This window comes from Prunus avium, chromosome 1, assembly GCF_965620075.1.
Source record: "Prunus avium chromosome 1, drPruAviu1.hap1.1, whole genome shotgun sequence".
Taxonomy (NCBI): Eukaryota; Viridiplantae; Streptophyta; class Magnoliopsida; order Rosales; family Rosaceae; genus Prunus; species Prunus avium.
In genome coordinates, this window is record NC_142284.1 from 45,386,646 (window position 1) to 45,408,532 (window position 21,887).

The 21,887-nt window shown below is 37.5% G+C and overlaps 3 protein-coding genes across 6 annotated transcripts; 1 reads left to right on the forward strand and 2 right to left on the reverse strand.

Moving 5' to 3' along the window:
• Positions 1-108: 108 nt before the first annotated feature.
• On the reverse strand, positions 109-10,156 carry LOC110762717 (protein transport protein SEC24 C). Of its 4 annotated transcripts, none has more exons than XM_021965389.2 (25): positions 10,004-10,156; positions 9,198-9,929; positions 8,822-9,046; positions 8,609-8,683; positions 8,383-8,481; positions 8,064-8,175; positions 7,449-7,576; positions 6,950-7,069; positions 6,690-6,770; positions 6,285-6,362; positions 6,058-6,150; positions 5,779-5,833; positions 5,477-5,553; positions 4,691-4,762; positions 4,460-4,543; positions 4,209-4,328; positions 4,026-4,094; positions 3,415-3,492; positions 3,146-3,284; positions 2,795-2,959; positions 2,308-2,453; positions 2,011-2,187; positions 1,504-1,592; positions 1,132-1,163; positions 109-625 (listed from the first exon to the last, which is right to left on the reverse strand). In XM_021965389.2, the coding sequence occupies exons 2-25, from the start codon at positions 9,828-9,830 to the stop codon at positions 522-524; spliced, it is 3,051 nt and encodes a 1,016-aa protein (XP_021821081.1). In that variant the 5' UTR covers positions 9,831-9,929; positions 10,004-10,156; the 3' UTR covers positions 109-521. The 4 variants fall into 4 exon arrangements, with proteins under 4 accessions (XP_021821081.1, XP_088103543.1, XP_088103542.1 ...); XM_088247417.1 differs by having other exon boundaries at positions 10,059-10,132; XM_088247416.1 differs by having other exon boundaries at positions 10,011-10,132.
• An 851-nt stretch (positions 10,157-11,007) lies between these two features.
• Positions 11,008-13,671, forward strand: LOC110762718 (Nucleotide-diphospho-sugar transferase family protein). The gene is made up of 4 exons (XM_021965390.2): positions 11,008-11,448; positions 11,661-12,026; positions 12,493-12,974; positions 13,147-13,671. The coding sequence occupies exons 1-4, from the start codon at positions 11,026-11,028 to the stop codon at positions 13,208-13,210; spliced, it is 1,335 nt and encodes a 444-aa protein (XP_021821082.2). The 5' UTR covers positions 11,008-11,025; the 3' UTR covers positions 13,211-13,671.
• Positions 13,672-14,121: 450 nt separating this feature from the next.
• ARC3 (GTP binding protein) lies at positions 14,122-19,988 on the reverse strand. Its single transcript, XM_021965511.2, has 16 exons — positions 19,400-19,988; positions 19,140-19,198; positions 18,825-18,889; positions 18,422-18,556; positions 17,952-18,000; positions 17,706-17,818; positions 17,549-17,620; positions 17,252-17,362; positions 16,957-17,138; positions 16,563-16,829; positions 16,386-16,459; positions 15,795-16,198; positions 15,173-15,277; positions 14,925-15,062; positions 14,642-14,808; positions 14,122-14,356 (listed from the first exon to the last, which is right to left on the reverse strand). Exons 1-16 carry the CDS (start codon positions 19,732-19,734, stop codon positions 14,287-14,289), a joined length of 2,346 nt encoding a protein of 781 aa, XP_021821203.1. The 5' UTR covers positions 19,735-19,988; the 3' UTR covers positions 14,122-14,286.
• Between the last annotated feature and the right edge of the window lie 1,899 nt (positions 19,989-21,887).

Genomic DNA, 21,887 nt, shown 5'->3' on the forward strand with positions numbered 1-21,887 from the left:
TAACAGATAGTAACAGTGTGCCACGTTATGTTATCCTGTGAGTCTGTGACTGAGATTGCTAATCAAAATGGTTGATGTAAAATTGCATTGCACCAGCATTAGCCAGACTTGATCTTCTATAATTTATCAATTCACTATTTTCCCGCTTTTAAGTTTGAAGGGATGGATCTATTAGTACAAGTGAAGGAGGCTTATACAACAATTTAAACACAGGGGATGTATAGGATTTACTTCTATTTTAACATTTACAATTGGATATAAACTAAAACAAATCCTCACACCAAAACTCAGCTCCGTTTTTTGTCTGCATTCTGCACTCATAAATTATGTGATGGGCAAAGGGTGCATTTGCATTGCAAGAAGCTGACCTTTTTTCCTCTTTTCGATAGTGAAAAGCTTTTGAAAGCCCTCAAATAGCCCTTTTCTTTTGCACCCGGTCATTTTGCATCTCTTCTTCGAATTCCACAATTGCCCTAGCAGGAAGGTACCAAAACTTGTAACAAACACAAGAAGCTAAATAATCACATCTTCATTTGAATTTGCCGATGGATATGTATTAGAAACTCAATATAAGAGAGGCCATTCAAACTCTTGTCTTCTACGATATATGAGAAGAAGAGCATCCCTGTGAAACAAGAACAGAAGATTTAATTCACATCAACCAAAAACATTTATCTAATACCATAACATTTTTACATCAGAATTATTGTTTTGTCACATCCCCTCTGACAACAGTGACTGAAAAAATTGAAGCACAACATCTATGCTTCTCATACTACAGTAAATAAGGGAAAACAATGCGGCTAGCACAGAGTGATTGACGGTGTGCAACAATTAGGCCAAAAATACTGTTAAGTTATACTCGGCCTGTTTGTTCATAGCTAACATCAAATTTCATAGTATTTACTATCGCAGAATAAAAGAGAGATTTGGGCAAGGGGTGATACATACAAAGGAAAAAGGGAAAATGGTCTCATTAACATGAACAAATAAAAAGGAATAAAGTTTATCAAAGGGGAATTGAATAATGTGGATACTGTTTTGAATCAAAATTTTATGCATAGTGGCTGTCAAGCAGCAGATGCAGTCTAGTTTATATTAAAGGGATGTTCTAAGTTGTAATGCACTGACCTGATGGATCTCCTTTCTTGCATAATTTCAAGCTGTAAGAAAATAATGAGGATTATATTAGACTTGCAGCAGATTGACACATCATCGAATTACAAATATTTTTTTTTACCATGAGAAACTTTTTTCTTCTGTTAGGCATATAGAGCAGCAGGTTGCCCTGGCTAGAACCAGGGTCATCCCTGTGAAAATGAGGGTGATTACCACCTGGGTGGTTCAAGGGGTCTAAAGAAGCACCAACTAGCTCTTATTCTAGTGGTATTTCTCTTCCCAATGTTGGAAGAGATACCAAGTTCGAATCTCCCTTTCCCCATTAAAAAGAGAAAAAACAGGGTCTAAAGAAGCCAAAATAAAAGGTAACAGAAAGAAGCATACCGGAGGTATGAACATCTTTGGCGTCGAATCACATTTATCAAGTCATTTAGCCTCTTTGAGAATGGATTGTCACGCTGCTGCAGCACAAACTGTGTATGACAAAAATAATAGCCATCAGATGAAAATTCTTTGATCAGGAAGTATATCTGAGAATGAAGTTTGCAATTATACAACTCGGTCCTCATGTTTAACAGGCATCACAATAATCGATGAATGAAATATTTAGACCCGGAGGAGTATCCATTCTTAATTACTGGGACTAATTTTATGCCTTAAATTTGTTTCTTATAATATACAACTTAATCCTGTCTTCAAGATTTTAAGCAGATTCCTAAGTTGTCAAATTGATAGCAGATACTAGACCGAATTACATCACAGGAATGAAGTTTGGGTCGTCAATGAGGTGCTCAACTCCTTGGATCCAAGAGTCAGAGGCAAGTTCTTGCCAGCCATGACTAACAATTTTGGGCAGACATTATGTATAGAAGGACTTGGCTTAAGATGTACCTGAGTAGGAATTTCATCGACTGAGGAAATTCCAAACAGCTTAGTCAAGATATCTGGATCAACTGAGTTCCCAATATATATTAAACAATCCTCTCCGTTCTCAAGAAGATAAATTCCCTCATCACTGATATGCTCACTAGAAAGTGGAATTGCAGGAGGAAAAGGAGATTCATCTGTCTGTCAATCAACAAAAAAGTTACCAGTTGTTTGAGGGGGGGGGGGGAAGAGAGAGAGCGAGCATAACAAAGGGGAAAATATGAAACTTTAAGTAATGCGGAGCCATTCAGAGTTTCCGACCTTAGAAAGAAGGTCATGGATTGCCACCATCCGTGGATACACAAGTGCTATGGCTAAAGGAGTAGAAACAGAAGAAACATAATTGATCCAAAAAGACCGTTCATCTAATTTCCCAGCAGCTCGCAATCCTGTGCTTTTACTTAATGCTGAAAAGAATTTAAAAAAAATAAGAAACACAGTTATCAAAACATGTACAAACTTCTAGAGAAGCTGACTTATACTTCAATTACTGCTAATATGCTTAATAGAAGGGTCTTGCATAGCATAGTCCAGGCATTCGAAATAACAAGATATGTTATAAAACATGAAGGAAATAAATGAAAATCCTGAGTTTATTTCATTTTGGAGGAGTTATAAAAACCATAGTTAGCTTCACAGAAGTGTTAAATAAAAGATGCAGCTTCAACAAAATACATCCAGTATAGTTTTATGACGTATAAGCTTACAAGCATAAAAGAAGACACCAAGGAAGAATAAAAGAAAATACCAAGGATGTATAAAGGTAGAAGCTTAAGCGTCTCTGGAAGAACAAGTTGTCCAGACGATGATACTGTAGCACAAAATTTCCTATAAGAACACAGAATCCTGATGCAACTATCAGTCAATCGTTCACGGACTTGCATGAGTGGGCAAGAAGGGATTTCAATTGCCGCTACAGAAAGAAAATTACAAAGTAAATTGTATCATTTCCCAGAAATCAAATAATAGCTATACTGCAATGTAAGAGTTTAAAAAGAGGGCAGTTCTGGTACAAGTCAATTCAAAAAGAAAGAGAGAAAAATCCATGGTACAAAGGCTGTAAAAACAAGATTGTAAAGAAAATGGTACAACCAAATACCTTGCTTCAAGATACAAGTAAACTGGGTATCTAAGTCAGCTGTACGGAAAAGATTATTCAGCATACTTGTGCATGGAAGAGATAGTGTTGTAACTCGAATTCTTCTTTGGCCATACAAAGTGGTGTATAGAAGTGCACACTGGACAATGGAAAGAACAATGTAATTAGAAGTAACATAACAGTCATTTTCTTTAACATTAACTGTGATTATGGGAAGCTTGCAGAGATATATGGACAAGATACTCCCAGAAGGTAAAACCAGTTAGTACCTGAAATGCACATTCTGAGCCATCCTGCAATTTATCATCGTGTTTTATGGTTACCATTATAGTTTTGTCACAGTCAATCTGCACAATATAAGGATGAGTTAAGGTTTCGCAAATTACTGGCCTCGGGTATTAGCCACAGCTCATATTCATTATAAAGCTGACAACATAATCTAAAGTACCACTCAAATAAATGAATGAAAACCAAAAACAAACTAGTAACAAGATGGAATAGTTATGGCAAATATAGAAGAATGAAGTAATTAATTTCATCTCATTGGTTTGTAATACACAAGAGGTTTTTGGGCGTCATTACTAGTCACTACTACTATTTTTCTTTTTTGGGTATGAGGTAATGTGTACCGCAGTCATTGTAATTTTGAGTTCAATGACAATACATGCAATGCTAATGACACTTACATTAACTTTAAATTAATTCAATCAACATTTTAATGCTAGTATGGGTAGGTCAACACAATGGATTTCTCATTCCATAACCCGTTTGACACCCAGTCCATGGTGGAGAAGAAAGATTCAAAGATCATCTATGTAGCACATGCATATATTGATGTATTAATGTATATAAGTATGTGCATTTGTGTTGTATAACATACCCCAGGTAGGTCAACATCAGTAGGAATGCGTTTGCAGAAGTTCCCATGGTACTCGTGAACTTGGAGACCCTATAGTAGATTAGGAAGAAAACTTTACTTAACAGTACAGAGAAAATTATAACTATTTGCTATACGCTAAAGGCAAGGATGAGAAAGTGAACATCGGTGCTCCAAAAAGGTTACCTGGCTGCATCTCACACGCATCACTGCCTCAAAACCTTGAGGCCTTGTGACATTCCATCTAAGGTCATTGTAGATCTTTGCGGAGTCGGCAACAGCGGAGAAAGGGTAATAATAATAGACCTGGAACAAAGAGGAAAAGAAACGAAGTTGAAACCTGACATTCTATAATAATAAAAATAGACCTGGAACAAGAATGTAAAATCAAATCAATATATTCTATAATGTAAAGCAAGAATAGACGTTTTCAGTACCTGGCCACCAGTAATTCTTGGGATGACAGACATAGAAGCTATGTCTATGTAAGTCTGGGTAGTGATAAAAATATCAACACAGACCTGTAACACGTCAAGACAGAGACAATTAGCCCAAATAAATTATGCCCATCAGCATCTATATCTACGAATGTCAACCAATAACCATGAACAGAATTCAGAATTATATCCAACTCAAATAAAATGCAAACAGAACACTTAACGTTTTACCTGATACTCAGCAAGTTCCGCTGCCATTGTTTTTAAAATCTTTTCAGCTGGTTGAAGTAATTTATGGACCTCCTGGTGAAAAAGAGACGTTCATAAACATGAGGATAATCTTCTGCAAGAACAAATGGCACTACCACTAGACTAATGTCAACATGGAAGACAGCAGGTAAAGGAACAATATAAAATCTTGGTGCCTATATAGAAGATCTCACATTCTTACATTTCCAATGGGATTGCCCAGAAGGCAAGCACTCTCATTGGAAAGTACAATAATATCAAAAGGCACTCTCATTGGAAAGTACAATAATATCAAAAGGCACTCTCATTGGAAAGAACAATAATATCAAAAGGGAGTGTCTAGAAGGCATGCACTGCAAGAACACTAGATTCAAAAAACTTTCCATACATTCTGCTCTTTATAAAATGCAAAACTTTGAAGAAGCTACCTGAAAAAAACTAATACAGAAACACAAAAAACTCAGGAAGCTTCTAGCAATAAAAACCAATACATAGATATACACCTTGCAAAATATAGAGACTTTAGGCAAGCATTAAAAGAAAAATTACACTGTAGTTCATAGATCTAGAGGATCCATATTTCATACATACTATCAATTAATAATTAAAGATTGATATTCTGGACACGCATTATTGCATCTAGCAATTGTGTCGGCAATTCTAGAATACTAAAACAATATAGTTTTCCAGAATGCAGGATTTCATAGGTAAAGCGAAGGGGTGGAAGAACATGTAGTTGAAGAAAACCAGTAAATCATCTATTGATACCTTCTCACCCGCAGAAGTATTAGTTCTTCCTTCAGCCTCTCTAGCTGAAAGGGCCCCAGTTCCAATTGATGGCAAGACTGTAGACAACATTGGATAATTATTAGAATATACTCAAAGGTTCGTTTTATAAAACATTTAATTCCTATAAGTCAAAAGAGAAATAAAAAGATCCCTTACAAAAATGATCAAGATAAATATAGGATTGCTGTAACAAGTATTTGGATGACTTAAACTAGGTCCAAAAAACACAAGGTTGTAAAAAGTAGGTCCATAAAACTAAAATCACATCTGTTTGAACTTGCCTGACTGAAATACCAAAAGTTTTCCACCGTTACTTTTCATTGCCAAGAATGCAGCCTAAAAAGTATAAAGAAGATGTTAACAACATTAGAAAAGGCATTCTATAATTCCTTAGACATTAATTAATGTGATTATAAAATGTGCATTAAGCCAATGAATTAAAAATATAAATAAAAACCAGAAAGCCCTATGTAACAAGAACCAATTTTACAATCTTTTTTACTCTCTCTCCCACCATCTTTAACACTCACCCAGACCAAATATGAGAATAAATACCATACCTTGACTGCGGCACCAAAGGCTGAGTCAGCTGTTTTATTATCTTGAAACATGGATGGGATGCTTTCCAAAAGTAGGTCTAAATGTTGACGGCACTGGATCCATGTCAGAAACAACCAAAGACTTGAGAAAAAAAATCATTCGACTTATCTGGGGTTGCAAAGATATTGCCTTACACACATCAACAGCTGTACTAGAAAACACAACAAAACTGAACTCTGAAGCTAACCTCAGAAAGCTGAACAATTACATCAGTCTGCAGAGGAGTATAAACATCTTGTACATCAGGGACAATGAGCATCAATGGCTGCAAAACATATCAAGATAAAATCAGTAAGCAATCTTCAATTAGAACATAGGGTAACCACCTATTTGGATAAGATAATGAAGAAAATGTTACATTATATTGCATTGCAGAAGAGAGAATGAGTGACAAAGTTGATTGTGAAACACAACAAGAATGGTATTATGTAAGTACACATTTTCCTTTCCCTTTAACAAATTGATAGGACATTAATGCTAAATAAATTCACACAAACATTACTATGTAAGCAAATGTTATATACTCAGAAATACAAAAAAATTCAGCTCTACAACAAAATTTTAAATCTAAGTAACAAAGTTATATATTGACCTGCTGTAATGAACGTTTCAGATTGTAAAAATGAATTGTAGTGTCAAATGTTACAATCCCCACCATCGTCCTAGGTCCTTCCTGAAATAGAGAATCATCAATACATCAGTTGCTAAAGAAGCTAACCCAATACGAAGGTTCTTGTAGAAACTTAAAAAGGTTGACATACTCCAAAACAAAGGTGAAAAGTACGTTTCTAATTTTCCATAAGCAGGTGCAATTAAAAGCTTCAGCATTCTGCAAATAGTCATGAAACTTACAGGAAGATCAGAAATAACTTGACGGATTGCACTGCATGCCGCTGCAGTTGCTCCAGTTTGCATAGCATTCATAGATACATCAATAAGGAAGAAATACACAGCCAGCATTGGATCACGCACCTGGAACATGATAATTAAGTTTGAAAAGGAAGATATTGCAGGTAGTCTAATCGAAAAAGAAAAGGAGAAACGAATTGAAGGCAGTCATTCCCATGAATAAAGCAAACAGTAGGTCATAAAGGATGCATTCTCAAGAGGGCAAGATGCATTTTCTTATTGACATTTGGCAACTATAAAGGCAGACTCTTAGTTAAAACTTAAATCCTCAGTTAAAATTTAAATCCTCTAGTCGACTTGTAAGTGTCCAAAGCAATATACTGTACATTGGCTGGGAGCCTGGAACTGTCCTTAATCTCAAATCATAATTAAACTAGCGAAATAAAAGTGGAAACCAAACATGAATCTGCATAAAGCTGGCAAATCTCATGAACCAACTAACCATGTATTCTTTGGAAGCAACAAATTCAACCATTCCTCTACAAAGCTCAGGCCTATCATCAGCATCTCTACGCCTACCATCTGGACCAAGATTGCAGTGGTAGTCACGGGGAGTCTCATCAGTGAATCCTGCAAATTAAACTAGCACATGTCATCAAATCACCTCCCCATCCATTGTTCACCATGTTTGTGATGAAATAAACAGCCAAGTCCAGATGTCAATGAATAAAAAGACACATGAGCATTCTGGATACCAGTAACTTGTAGCAACTCTCATGACTTCATGAGAGAATGCATATATTCTTAAAAACTGATTACTAAGATCTTGGTGCGTATAACAATGTAAATTGTAATTTTATAAAACAACTGTAATAAAATTTTACAGTGAAACAACAAGGACAGTCATCCTAAATTGAAGAATAAACAAGAGCCAACAAGAAATCTTGTCAAAAGAAGAAACCTACATGTAAACTTTGGGAGAAGGGAGAAGTGAAGGTGATACACAAACCTGACAGTATATTCCATATAACATGATGTAAAAGAAAGCAAACACATAGAGTTGCAAAGAAAGATAGCAGATAGATAACAAAAAAATATAATGATAAGTTGTACTAACCACACAAGTTACATATGAACTGCCTTCCCTGATCAATGAACTTCATGAAAGGATTTATGTAGCCTTTGCACCGAGAACAACGAAGAGGACCACTTTCACCAAAATCCACGACCTATATCAAGAAAAGTTTATCCAACAACACCAAGACGGATAACATTTACACAGAAATCACAAAAACTAGCAAAGAGAGGGGGCAATTCCAAACTTTGTGTGAACCGCCAAATATGAATTATGACTCATGGACCAACGGATAAGTAAGCTGTTAAGTTTACCATGACAAGCATATAGAAAAAATAGACTAAGGGTATTGATGCATTACCGGTATTGGCTCTTCAGACGGTTGAGGAAGGGCCAAGGGTTGGAGCAACAAAGCCAACTGCATCCCTGATGTCGCCAAAAGGTCAGCAGTGCATGGAATCTGTTGAAATAGAAAGGAAATATGTATATATATAAAAAACTGATAATAATTGATTTTCCTCACAGGATCCAATGGATAACAATCATGAAAATAAAAGAAAAAATGCTTGTTTGTAATTGATTGTGACCTGATTGATGGTGCACCTCATATTACGTGGACTGCAGTTCCCAGTGTCTCTGACTATGTAATCACTTGTAGTAGGCTTGAGAAAAGTTACATTTAGTAAGAGGTGAAAGATCACTAGACACTATAGCAGCATGCATGTACAGAATGATTGCTGAAGATAAATTATAGGAAGAAAAATAAAATGAAGGGCAAGAAGATTTAACTAAATAAATACCGGAGGAGGGTTGGCCTGATTGCACTGGCGAGTTTCATGCACAATCACGGAGGAATTTGGAATGGGTCGTGGTATTTGATTCGGATCAATCTTTGAGGGTCCTGCCACTGGGGCTCGAGTTTGGCCCACAGCATGTGATATGGAAGTCATAGATTGATTTGGCAATGATGGTGGCGTTCCAAACATTCTTTGTTGTTGCAGGGAAGTTGGCGGAGGTTGAGGCGCCTAAAACAATTCAAAATATTTTTCAGTCAGATTATTGAGTGAAAAAAACAAGAAATGCATACAATGTATGATAAGCTAGAATTGTAATGCATGTAACCTGTTATACTTTTATGGTGAATGAAATTTGATTGGATCATGAATTACAGCTTACTTGATTGGGTTGCAAGGACCAAGTTTGTGGAGGATGGGGTTGTTGTAGACCTTGGGATGCTACTGAAAATGGCGGTGGCTGTTGCACTGCAGGACCTGGGGACGCTCTCCAAACTGAACTGCCCAATACGGAATGCATGGTTTGCGGAGGCTGAGGCTGAGGAGGAGTAGGCGGTGGAGCAAGAGCTGCCGTTGTTGAAGGTCCACTGACAGGTGGAGGAAAACGGGGCAAAACACCTGGGGGCGGTGCCGGCGGGAAAGCATTGGTAGGAGGAGGTGGTCTGTAACCAAGTGGTGAAGTAGCAGGCGGCCCTGAAGGCCTTCGTGGACCCACATAGGGTGGAAACGAGGACTGTGAGGAGGCTCCCACTGGAGGAGGCCCCGACAAAGGTCTTCGCTGCGCAGGCCGAGCCAATGGACTCGGAGACGGTGCTGATGGAGGAGGAGGGGAAGATCTCGGGGCCGAGGTGGGCATCGAAGGCGGTCGATTGAGATTCAAATTTTGCAAATTCTGCGACAAAGAATCGGAATTTGGGGGAAGAACGCTATGATTAGGGTTGTAATTGTAATTGTAATTAGGGGGTGGTGGACGATCACCGGGTCTAGGTGGCCCTGGAGGCACAGGAGCTGCCATTTGATCGACGAAATTCAAAACTCTTACGATCTCTTCTCTTCCCTTTTCCTTCTTTTTATTTTTCTTTTATGGATTCTTCGTCAATCTTCATTGTATGAACTATACCAACAAAGTTTGAAAATTCAGTAAACTTAACCGGAAAGAATGGAGCTTTAGGGTTAGTGAGAAAAAACCTTGGACTGAAATTTGAAAAGAAGCTACGGCGATGATTCGGGCTTGATTTTTTACCGTTAAGTCGAAATGTCTTTACAAGCGAAGAAAGAGAGAGAGATGATTAGGAGGAAAAGATCAAATGCAAAACAAATTTTCTGGCTTGTAGGAGAAACAAAATGTTGGGTGTGACGTGTGAGAGGAGAAAAACTTTCCGGCACGGGGATGCCAGGTCAGAAAAGCCACTTCATATCCCAATCCAATAAGATTGTGCCATCTGTCCAATTTGCACAGTACACCTCTTCTGCCGGTGCAAATCACAGTTCCGTTCTTTTATATTATTTTTCCCCAGAACAAACCTCACGGTTGTCACTGCAAGACTGAAATCACTTAAGAAAAATCCAAGAATTCATCTCCATCCTCCATGATACTCAAATTTTCAAGTGTACAAAAATTCATTTGAATGAACATAAAAATTCAAAATCTTTTAATTATTCCAAACCCATGGTTCAAATCAAAGCAAAATCCCCAAACTTACACTTGGATTTTCCCAAACAAAACTTGGTTCAAGTTTCTGTCTAATTTCACGTCAACAAGAAACCCATGGTAGAACTTTCATTTTAATCATTGTCGTCGACCTGCCGGTTTGCATGACCTTCTTGATGGCATGCATGGAAGCAACAGTGAGGAACCCACTGGTTTCTCTGGGTTTTTTTGTTTGAACTTGTTGAATTCGAGTGGGAGAGAACGAAAAACTTGGACTTTTTCTTGAACAGTTTCAGTTGATCTTACAGTGGAAGGCCGGATTCTGCGAGTGTATGAGGAGAGAGAATGAAACCAGCAGGAGAGAGATGGTTGGGCAGGTGGCACAATCTTATTGGATTGGAATATGAAATGGGTTTTCTGACCTGGCATCCCCGTGCCAGGAAATTTTTTCACGTGTGGGAGATAGGGGATAATAACGTTGACGGCCGGCCGGATCGCACTTCCATCTTCAGAGTTTGGTAAAAATCCACTTCACAAATTTTTCCTTTTAAATTAGGAAATGGTTGGCTTAGCCCCAAACCCAAGTCGTAACGGTGTTTTTTGGCCACACCTAGAAAAAAGAAAAAAAAGAAAAGAAAAAGAACGGTTTCCCAATTTTTTTAACATTGGCATTTATCTGCTCTACTTACCGCGTCGGCTATCTCGACTGGGGCTGACAACGATAACATGCCCCAATGCCAAACCATCGCCTTTGATGCATCCGCACCGGAGGCGTCTGCAGCCGACGAAGCTCCGTACACTCACCATTGACTCCGCCGCCGCCATGGTTCCAGAATCCGTGGTACTCATCCGCCGGTTCCTCTTGTTTGTGGCGGTTTGCCTCTCGTGCTTGCTCCTCTACAACGACTCCAATGCCCTGCGCTTTCTCCCTCGCTTCTCTTCGTCTCCCTCTGTTCTCTTCTCCGCCTACAATTCCGCCCTCGTGAGTGTACACTGACTCTCATCTCTACTTCTTTTTACTTTCAATTTGTGTATTGCGCTGCTTTCGAATTTTGTTCTTCATTTCCTTCAGCTATTGAAAATGGGTCTTTTGTGTTGTTCTCAATTCTTGTGCATTTCCTACTTGGTGAATGAAAAGAGTAAACAAATTAGCTGAATTGCGTTGTACCTATTGAAAGCTTGAAACTTGTGTAGGTTAGCGGGGAACATAGGCTTCAAAAGGTTTTAAAGGATGCTGCCATGGAAGACGGAACTGTGATTTTAACAACTTTGAATGAAGCATGGGCAGCTCCCAATTCAATCATCGATCTCTTCCTCGAGAGCTTTAAGATTGGAGTTGGCACCCACAGGCTCCTGAACCATTTGGTGATCATTGCCTTGGATCAAAAGGCATTTCAGCGTTGTTTGGAGCTGCATACCCATTGTTTTGCTCTTATCACTCAAGGGGTTGATTTTCGTCGGGAGGCTTATTTTATGACCCCTCACTACTTGAAGATGATGTGGGCAAGGATTGATTTTCTGCGCTCTGTTCTTGAGATGGGCTACAATTTTGTTTTCACGGTAATCTCTCTGCTACTATTACAAAACCCATTGGCATTTAAACTTGATTTTGTCAATTTGAAAATTATTTATATGATACAATACAACCTGATGAGAAACTTTTAGACATGAATTACCAACTTTGAAAATTTTTTATGTCTCAACCTTCTTTTTGGTCTTAATTTGTGACATAACCTGATGATAAGATCTTAGACTTGAATTACTTTACTCGAAGGTATGTTTGCCAGTTCTTCTGTGACTGTGTTGATTCATTATTTATTTATCTCATTACACAACCTCTTGATTAAGGGATTCAAGTATTTATTGCAAAATACATCTGTAAGACTCAGTAATGCATACCTGTCTGTATTTCGTACTGATTTGGGACATTTTATTTTACTTTGATATGTTTCGAATTGATTGAAATCTCATCAACCTTGGTTTTTTTTTCCTTCAATTCCTTTGTTGTTGGTCTTTCCTCCTCCAGGATGCTGATGTTATGTGGTTTAGGGATCCATTTCCACAGTTTTATATGGATGCTGATTTCCAGATCGCATGTGACCATTTCTTAGGCAACTCAGATGATTTAGAGAACAGACCCAACGGAGGGTTTAACTATGTAAAGTCCAATAACAGGTCAATAGAGTTCTACAAATTTTGGTATTCCTCACGGGAAACCTACCCTGGATTTCATGATCAGGATGTCCTCAATATAATCAAGTTTCATCCTTCCACCTTTACTATTGGACTGAGAATGAAATTTTTGGATACTGCTTACTTTGGTGGATTTTGTGAACCTAGTAAAGATTTTAATCAAGTTTGTACAATGCATGCAAATTGTTGCTATGGTCTAGATAGCAAGCTTCATGACCTTCGAATCATGCTTCAGAATTGGAAGCAGTTTATGTCCCTGCGACCAAATTTGAAGAAATATTTGATCTTACCATGGGGGGTTCCGCAGAATTGCAGGTAAGGAAGGCAAGCACATAAAGATATTGGATGCCTTGAATTTTTTTTTCTTTTTAAATCTGAATTGATTGTTCCTTAATACAGTAGCATACATCTTTAATTGCCGTCACTTGTTCAGTGTTTAACCATTGTTTTCTAATACGGTTCTTAATTTTTGTGAATTTCACTCCAGCCTTGATTCTCTCCGTCACTATGATGCACCGGAGAGCAATAATCCGCATGATTTGCAAGACTGAATGGAGCTGTATGAGTTCTGAAGCCTCTGCCACACAGGTGGTTTCCAGGTTTGAATGCCAAGGACATTCGCGGGGATAAACCTTCTTCGATGATAGAAAATTGTATTGGTTGGGGGTAAAGGACCAGAGAGAGCCCCAAGGGGGGAAGTGATCATAAACCAGACATGGTGGGGGTTGGAAATACTTGTAAAGAGAACAGAACCTGGCATTGGGTCCCTTAGCACTGCTAGGATTCGCAAAGAATTTGTAGGTATCATTTAGACCAATTTTCATATCTATTGGTCAGTGATTTTTGTTCAAAAAATATTGAAGGTTTAGGTTTAGTCAATCTTGTTATCCAACTGGTAGCATTTTCTGGATGTTCCAATTTATACTACGCAAGCGGCTAAGTTGCCGGCAAGTGTTTGTGAGGATCTTGATAAGCATAATCGTAACTTCAGTATGCCTCCTTTCAATGTCAACTGTTGGAGCAAATTCAGTAAATAAATAGTAAAAAGGAAGTTCAGTATGGCTTCACGTAATGGTATTCTAAAAAGGACTTGCAAACTTGGCTTTTGTGAAAAATATTTCCTAATTCCTCCTACTGGCATGCATTTCATTCTCTAATTTATACCATGTGATTTGATTTTGATTTTTTTTTCATTTTAACCTAAGTCGAGAGGATTCGTCTCCACATAACGTTTACAAGGCAATTCTCCAATGTCAGGCAGTACGACTAACGGAAAAGGAAATTAGGTATATATCTACTTTTTTCTCCAGTCTCTTTCCTATGGTATTTATATTCTTCCAGCTTAGAGCTATTTGCACCAGCAGTAAGCCTAAAACCGTTTTTTAGTCACTTTGTTACATTCTAGTTGGAGTTTCCTTTCCGTAAGTAAGAATAGTTTAGAATATCATTTTGTCCAAACATGGAAAAAAAATGCATATGATACGATACGACCATGAATCATCATTGACTCCATTGTTTTTCTTTTGAAATACTTCCCCCTTATACTAAACAACTATTATACAAAAAAAATGAAACGCATAAATAGAAAGAACACAAACTAATTTACAAACAATTACAAGTCGACTCTTTATCCTTCACCAATATCAGAGTCCAATTTCTGGCTTACAAGCACACCTCGATCCCAATTCTCAAAACACCTGTAAATATAGAGATCACGGCCATAAATCATATAACATAAGATCAAGATCAGTAGAGACAATCAACAGTACTAGTTAGTAAATTACATAACATTTAAACAAGCTGCCTCGGGCATGGCTTGTAGGCTTAACAAGCCTTGTTTTTGAGCTACTCAGTTTGTTTGCAACCTTACTCTAAGGTGAAAACTCACATTCTCTAGTAAGAATGGAACATTTGCAGAAAGAGAGGGGAGCCCTGTTTTGTAGTCGAAGAGGGGAGAAAATAAGTCATAGGAAAACACAAACCTTGTTCCATCAACATCAATGCAAATGAAGTGGCCATGTCGCCAACCATCTTGGAAATGGCCAAAAAATACATCACCGGCCTTTGAATAAAAACGACCTTCACCATTGGCCTTTCCTTTCCAGAAGTTAGCAAACCATCGGTCCCCGGTGTGAAAATACAACCAACCCTATATATGACCATTGAAACAACCTATTTCAGAATGATATCATCTACAGGACAGCACCTACTTATGGAGTTTTACTGTCAAGATAAATAAAACAGATATTACATGAAATCAATTACCTTGCCATGCATGACATCATCCCTCCATGATCCCTGGAACACATCCCCATTACTAAAGTAGAATGTACCAGGACCTGATCTTTTGCCATAGCGCCACATACCATCATACATGCTTCCATCTCCAAGAAGCAACCGACCCTGTAGAATTCTTTTCAGGATTAGAATTTAAATCCTTTTGTACAGATCAAATCATGACATTCTCAAGAATTTTGATTTTTAGCTACTTTTTTAGTCTCATGGAACAATACCTTTCCTTCAGGAAGCCCTCCTTGGCACCGTCCTTCGTAGATTCCGCCTCTGTATTTCATCTCCACTACAGGACTCCACTTTTTTGGTGAATCTCGTTCTGCTTCCTGTATGTAGAATAGGTAACAAAAACTAAATCCTCATATTCTGGCAAGTATAAGAAACGGTCAAATACAATATAGAGAATAAACTTAGGGCCCGTTTGATAACCATTTAGTTTTTAGTTTTCAGTTTTTGTGCTAGAGTATAGAGGAAAATGAGAGTGAGAATGAGAGTTAGGATGAGATTGAGAGAGAGGAGAATGGGAGGGATAAGTAACAAAAGTGAAAACAATTTCAAACAGATTTCAGTTTTTACTTTTTGTTTTCACTTTTGTTACTCCTCCCTCCCATCATTCCCTCTCAATCCCATCTTCACTCTCATTCTCACTTCCATTCTCCCTCTTTTTCCTCTATACTCTAGCACAAAAAATGAAAACTAAAAACTAAAATTGAAATGGTTATCAAACAGGCCCTTATATTACATAATTTATTACTAAGCATGAGCGCCTTTTTTATTACAATAAGCATGAACATCTTTAATGTGAATATTACTAAGCTTTGTTTTTCACAAACAGCTGATTACCAGCATAGATGCAGCACGAACAGAGAGATTTCCTTGCTTCTTAGGATTATCAGCATCTTTTCCTTTTACAAGTGTTGATGCTGTGTTATAAAATTCCTTGACTGCTTCAAGCCCTGTGTCAGTAAATGAACTCCAAGAAGACATGCTTAAATTGACAGCTGGTTGCGCTTTCACATCATTCTCAGTTTTTGTCTCTGGGTTTTGTGTTGGAAATGAGATATTGACACCATCTTTCAACTCTTCTGGAGGCCTTACACCGACTGGAAGGCAGAAGGTGCTCAGGTTATCTAGTATCACAGTAGCTCCATCTTCTGCTGCCCTCTCTTTTGCCCAATCCTTTGCAAGCTGATATCCTGGTCCCAAGTTCCATCTAACAAGTGGCTGTCTTTGAAAGGCAGGAAGTTCTTGGTAATGCATTTTAAGTTTTAACTATGATTAGTCAAATGTAAGAACATGTTGAACTTCAGGAATGAAAAGTAATGCCGAATGCTTTGAAGGATTACTAGGATACCAGGCAAAGACTACTCCATCAAACTGGAAACTAGTAATTTAAATTTTAAGGAGAAAAAAAAAAAGTAATAGTAGTGCTACCTTCAGTGATTGGATCATATAAACTAGAAGAGTCAGTAGCCTCGAACATTCCATCATCATTTTGTTCAGACCCCCTATAATTCCTCCAAAAACAACAAAATTTATGCAAGCTTTTAAGATTATGCATAGCAGACAGATCTTTAGAAGAACTAAATTAAAATAGAGAAACCAACAAACCTTGAAAATTGGAAGTCGTCTGCCTGGGGTCCTTCAGAGTACTTATCAAAACCTTCGGCTACAACATCAACAGCATTTCTATTTCCCATTTCACTAGAATCTGGTGAATCTATCTCTTCAGAAAAGCGTGCATTTTCAGGTGATGGGTTTTTCTGAGTGTCATTTGATTGCCATTGGTGTCTACTGAAAAGATCACAAATGAAAGGAAAATGCTGGGCTAGTCCAGAGAATATGCTACTTTTCTGAGAAGTCTGTTTCCGAGCAAAACTGGTAATTGCATAAAATGTACATTAGAAAGCTAAAAACTAGATCCATCATGCATCAGATAGGCAGAAAGCAAGTTGCAAATACTACTGTTAAATACTTAACATAAGGCAGGAAGTAAAAAAGTTACCCTACAATAAGAACTGTTGTGACCACCAGGTTGGGCTCTAGACTAGGTTCATGAATTGTAGAAATTAAGATTTCCCCCTCATATTCCGTACTTCGACGAAAAGTACGCAAAATTTTTTGTACATCACTGTTATCGATAGTGCCCGAACTTGCAAGGATGCATATAATCATACCATCCCAGTCCTATGCAACAGAGAAAAAAGAAAAGAAAAGAAAATTCAGAAAGCAGCAAAAGAGCAGAAAAGTGGCATAAATTTATAACCACACCATATACATTTAGCTCAATCTGGTCATACCTTTACACCCACACTAAGGAAAGGGCAGTCATACAAAGATCGTAATATTGAAGTTTCAGTATTGTAGCCAGCACCAAATCCAATTTTTGCTTCTTTATATCCTTCCAGAATCTGTACATAGTTGCATTAGCCTTACAATAGGACCAGCATTGGTAAGAGACAGAAAGGAAGAAAATGCACTTTTAAAACTTGGGCAAGAGGAGACACAAAACCATAAAAACTCTGCAAACAAAAACTATTTAATAAAGCACATAATAACTTGCACAAAGGTGTATGGTATGCTTCATGAACACTTACTTTAATTACTTCAGAAACTTCGATCATTTTCACATCATCATGGGATGCATCAATAAGTTTTCTGTGTATATCCTATAAGTGCACCAGCAATAAACACGTCACAACCAGGCCACTGTTAACTTAGACAACCAAACAAACATTAAAGAACTAAACTTACAGATGTTAAAACAGATACAGCAGTTACTGCCAATAAAACAGCATTATTTGCAGTCTTGACAGCTTCATCTAAAGTTACCAAGTCCTTTTTGAGTAACATGTCAATGTCAATGCCTGCATTTGAAAAGAAACCACATAATGTGCAACTTTATGGTTGATGGGGAAAAGCATTGACTAGAAAACTGGTTTAGGCATTCCTGTAATGTGGGGGACTTCAAATCTTCATCTAACAGAAAATACAACTTACAAATAAATAAATTTGTATGATCCTGAAGTTTTTCCATTAGATCTTTCACCTGAAAATTAGATTAAAAATTGCAAGATTAGGCATGGATTCAATCAGGAAGGCCAATCGTGAAACTCTAAGTTTAGATAAATCATAGGAAAACTTCAATGAATATTATACCTCAGGTGAATGGATGTTGCAACAAAAATTTGAAACACAGTAATTAAACAAGCTAAACAGACATCTGCTAATGCTTACAGGAGGACATTATACCACAGAGAGACTTTGACAATGGGTTCTCAAGAGAGCAAATTATGATACATTCACACTTGGCTCCATTACTACTTCCAAGTTTTATGACTTTTATAGTTTAAACTTTTCCCGTAAGATGCATAGCAAAATAATTCATTTTGTAAAAAATGCTACATATTTGATATTTATTGGCTTCTCCAACTCAACAGGTATCATCAAAGCTCCTAATCACACAGTACCTCATCTTGGCGCCTCTGTCCTTCGAAGCTGAAAGGCTTCATAATAATAGTGACCACAAATCCATTTGCAGATCTTATTTTTCTCAGAATATCAATCGCTATCATGAGGTCCAAGCCATATCCTGCACTTGCCACCTAGAAATAAAAGTAACAGAAAAATCGGATGCCAATCAGTTTCATATAGGAAACAGAGTAACCTTCATTGTAGGGGAATATAAAGTATGTTCCGCTATGTTTTGTATTATAACCCTTCTTATCAAAGAAATCATTCATCAAATTAAGTGGCACCAATAAATTCCATAGAACAATGAAGAGACCTGAAAGGGCTGAGAAAGACAATGCTAGACATAAAGATATACAAGAGGAAGCCAAAAAACAAGTAATAGGTAAGAAATGTACAAACAAGGATAATAGCCTTTGAACATGACTTTAAAGACAATGGAGCTTCAAAATTCATCGGAGTCGCATCTGCAACAATAACCAAAAAGAAAAACAATATATCATATAAAGAGTCTATACTTGGCTTAGGAAAAGTAAGCGCGTTTTTGTACATGTTTGCTACAAATTAACAGAAAACACACTAGCAAAAGCACATATCATAAAGATTTAAATATACTTTGCAATAAAGTGAGACAGGAACACCACAATACAGCGCAACTTAAGAAAATAATTTCTAGTAAAAATTTTGGATAACTATCTGAAAGGATAAGCGCTGAACCTTTTCCAAAGATCCGTCGTTGTAACTGCACAATCAATGGATCTTTGATGAGAATTTGCCTGCAAAAAAAGTCCATTGTATATAACTAAATTTCTTATGATTATCTCGCACACATACATATTTACCATGGATAATCGGCATACATAAACATCAATATACAAGAATTGCTTCAGCTTAAAGCATTGCATTGCGGCAAATTGTACTACTAAATTAGCAACATAAAAGCATTCACCGTAGCAAAAAAACAATAGTGAGCTCACCAAAATCGCAGAGACGAAAACTGGAACGGCGATTCGAGACAAAAATCGAGAACGGCGTCCTTACGACTGCCAATACCGACCACTTCAACGAACTCGGAATTTCCCCAAAAATCGTCCCAATTCACTTCACAGTCCACATCGACAGGTCCATTGACGGCCGAACTCGCCGCTATTCGAAGTGAAGACGGATTCCGGATGCAACTACTGCAGCTTATATAGTACTTTCTTCTGTAACTGAAGGAGCTTTTCTTGAAGATAAATCCACGGTTTGAAGAATAAGGGCACAGAGGAACAGCATAAGATGATCGGAAACTTATGAATGCGGGAAGCTCCATTGCTGCTTAAAAGAAATGTGATGCCTACAAAACTCCCTCCACAGGAGTTGGTGGGTTCAATGGCAGATTGGGCGGGAGGGTTTTGAGGACGGAGAACTAGAACCTCAAAGAATGACACTAGTTGTTTGATTATCGATGGAGTGTAGCGAGTTCAGTTCAGCTCGCTAACTAAAAAATATAAAATTAAAATAAAATTGGTTACTTCCGTTAGGCCAAGCCCGCAGGAAAAATGTCCCAGCCCACTATAATTAAACCCACAACCCACCTCAACCACCTCTTTCTTTTTTCGTCTAATTGAAGATTGCAAGTTGCTACTAAACCGTGATTGGAGTTGCAAGATTTCTCATGCTAACAGAGAGCAAAATAGAACTGCTGACCACCTTGCTAATTCGGGGTATGAATTACCTGTGGGGCTTCATAATTTTGACATGGGCTATAGCTGGGCTACAAGTGGCTTAGTTAAAGGGCTAAATGTGGCCAATTTTTTTTAGCCCATGGACGGAGAGTTTTGCATTAATTTAGTATTATATTTGGCTTATGGCCCATGACAGGAGATGGCTTAAGAGCTCATATACAAGAGTTAATGCTCTTAACCTTGGGTACAAGGGACGAGACTGACCTAACCCATATATGATATTTTTTCTTTTTCCCACTTCAAAAATCCCCTATATTAATTTCATGACCTTCTTCTTCATAATATGATGATCACACAGTCCACTTGGAGCTCTGTGATGGGGATATACAGCATAACCACCCTACTATATTATATATGCTAATAATACTAGAAACGTAAATATCAAAGAAACCCTCTTCAAAGCGACATTCAAACATTAATTCCACTGACTTGACTTAGTAGTAAGTAATAATAAACTCGAGGCTTCCCCGAAGTTATTGCTAATATTTTGGACCACATTTCTCTTTCAATTCACAGTCAGTTTGATTATCTTTTTCAGCCCAAATAGTGCCGCCTTAGAATTTCTTCAAATTTTCTATAGATAAATAAAAAAGAAATTAAGAGAGACGTCACATTGAATGGACCCAAAGAAACTTAAAAATAAAAAGATTTTGGGCCTAATGATTCAAATCATAATATAGGGGTCTCCCTTCCAAATTCCGAATAGGCAAATAAAGAGCCCTTAACGGTCTGACTGACTACGAACCAGAAAATGATTTGAAAAAGAAGAAATGCATGCATATGGGAACGTAAGAAGAAAAGTCTAAAAGAAAGAGAGTAAAAGCAATCCGTATATGACATGTTTGGTTGAATGTTAGGGCAGATGACAGACAGACATACAGACAAACACAGGGCAAAATTAGAGAATAAATTGAGTGTTATATATAAAGTGAAAACGCCGCCGTTGTTGAAAATCTCCATCTTCTAAAAGAACCATCGTCCCCGCGTTGCAACATACGGTACTGCTGTGTTGTGTTGTCACTTCATGGTCTCTGCATATCTCGTCTTTATGTATATTAATTAAATCCTGCATGCTGTGTTTGGTTTTCTCAAATTCTTGCTGCTTTTTGGATCTGTGTTTTGACAAATTATCTGAGTGTAACTGAAACTTGCTATTTCTTATTATATTATTGACGTATCCATTCTTATTAGTCATATCGATATTTTCAAATACATTCTAAAGAGTCTGTCCTAAACTCCGCTAGCATTAATGAGAGTTACTACAACCAAGACCTTCCTTAACAGCACAAAAACTTAAGGAAATGGAAACAAGAGGTACATAGTTGGAACTCTTGCATATATGCACCATTTATTTCTATCTCTCTCTTCACGCTACACATTTTTTTATGAGAGATGCGGAAAATAATAAGAGGTACATAGATAAGTTTTCCTTAGAGAGATAGAAACAAAGGATGCATATGCCTCGTGACAGATAAGCTTTCATCTCTGAATAGAGTCGAAGCGTATTGACACGTACGCTACAAGAGTTATAGCTGTAATTTGCATGTTTATTAATAAGCAATATATTAATTAATAAACCACCTTTATTCAAATAAGAGATGCCTAGCTAGAGCAGCTGAATAATAACAATATAGCAATCAAATTATATATGTTGTTTTTCTCAATTTAGGCATTGTTTTCTTTCTCAATTTAGAAATTGAGACACTGTAAATCCACCAAGCAGAAACTCCCATTAGGA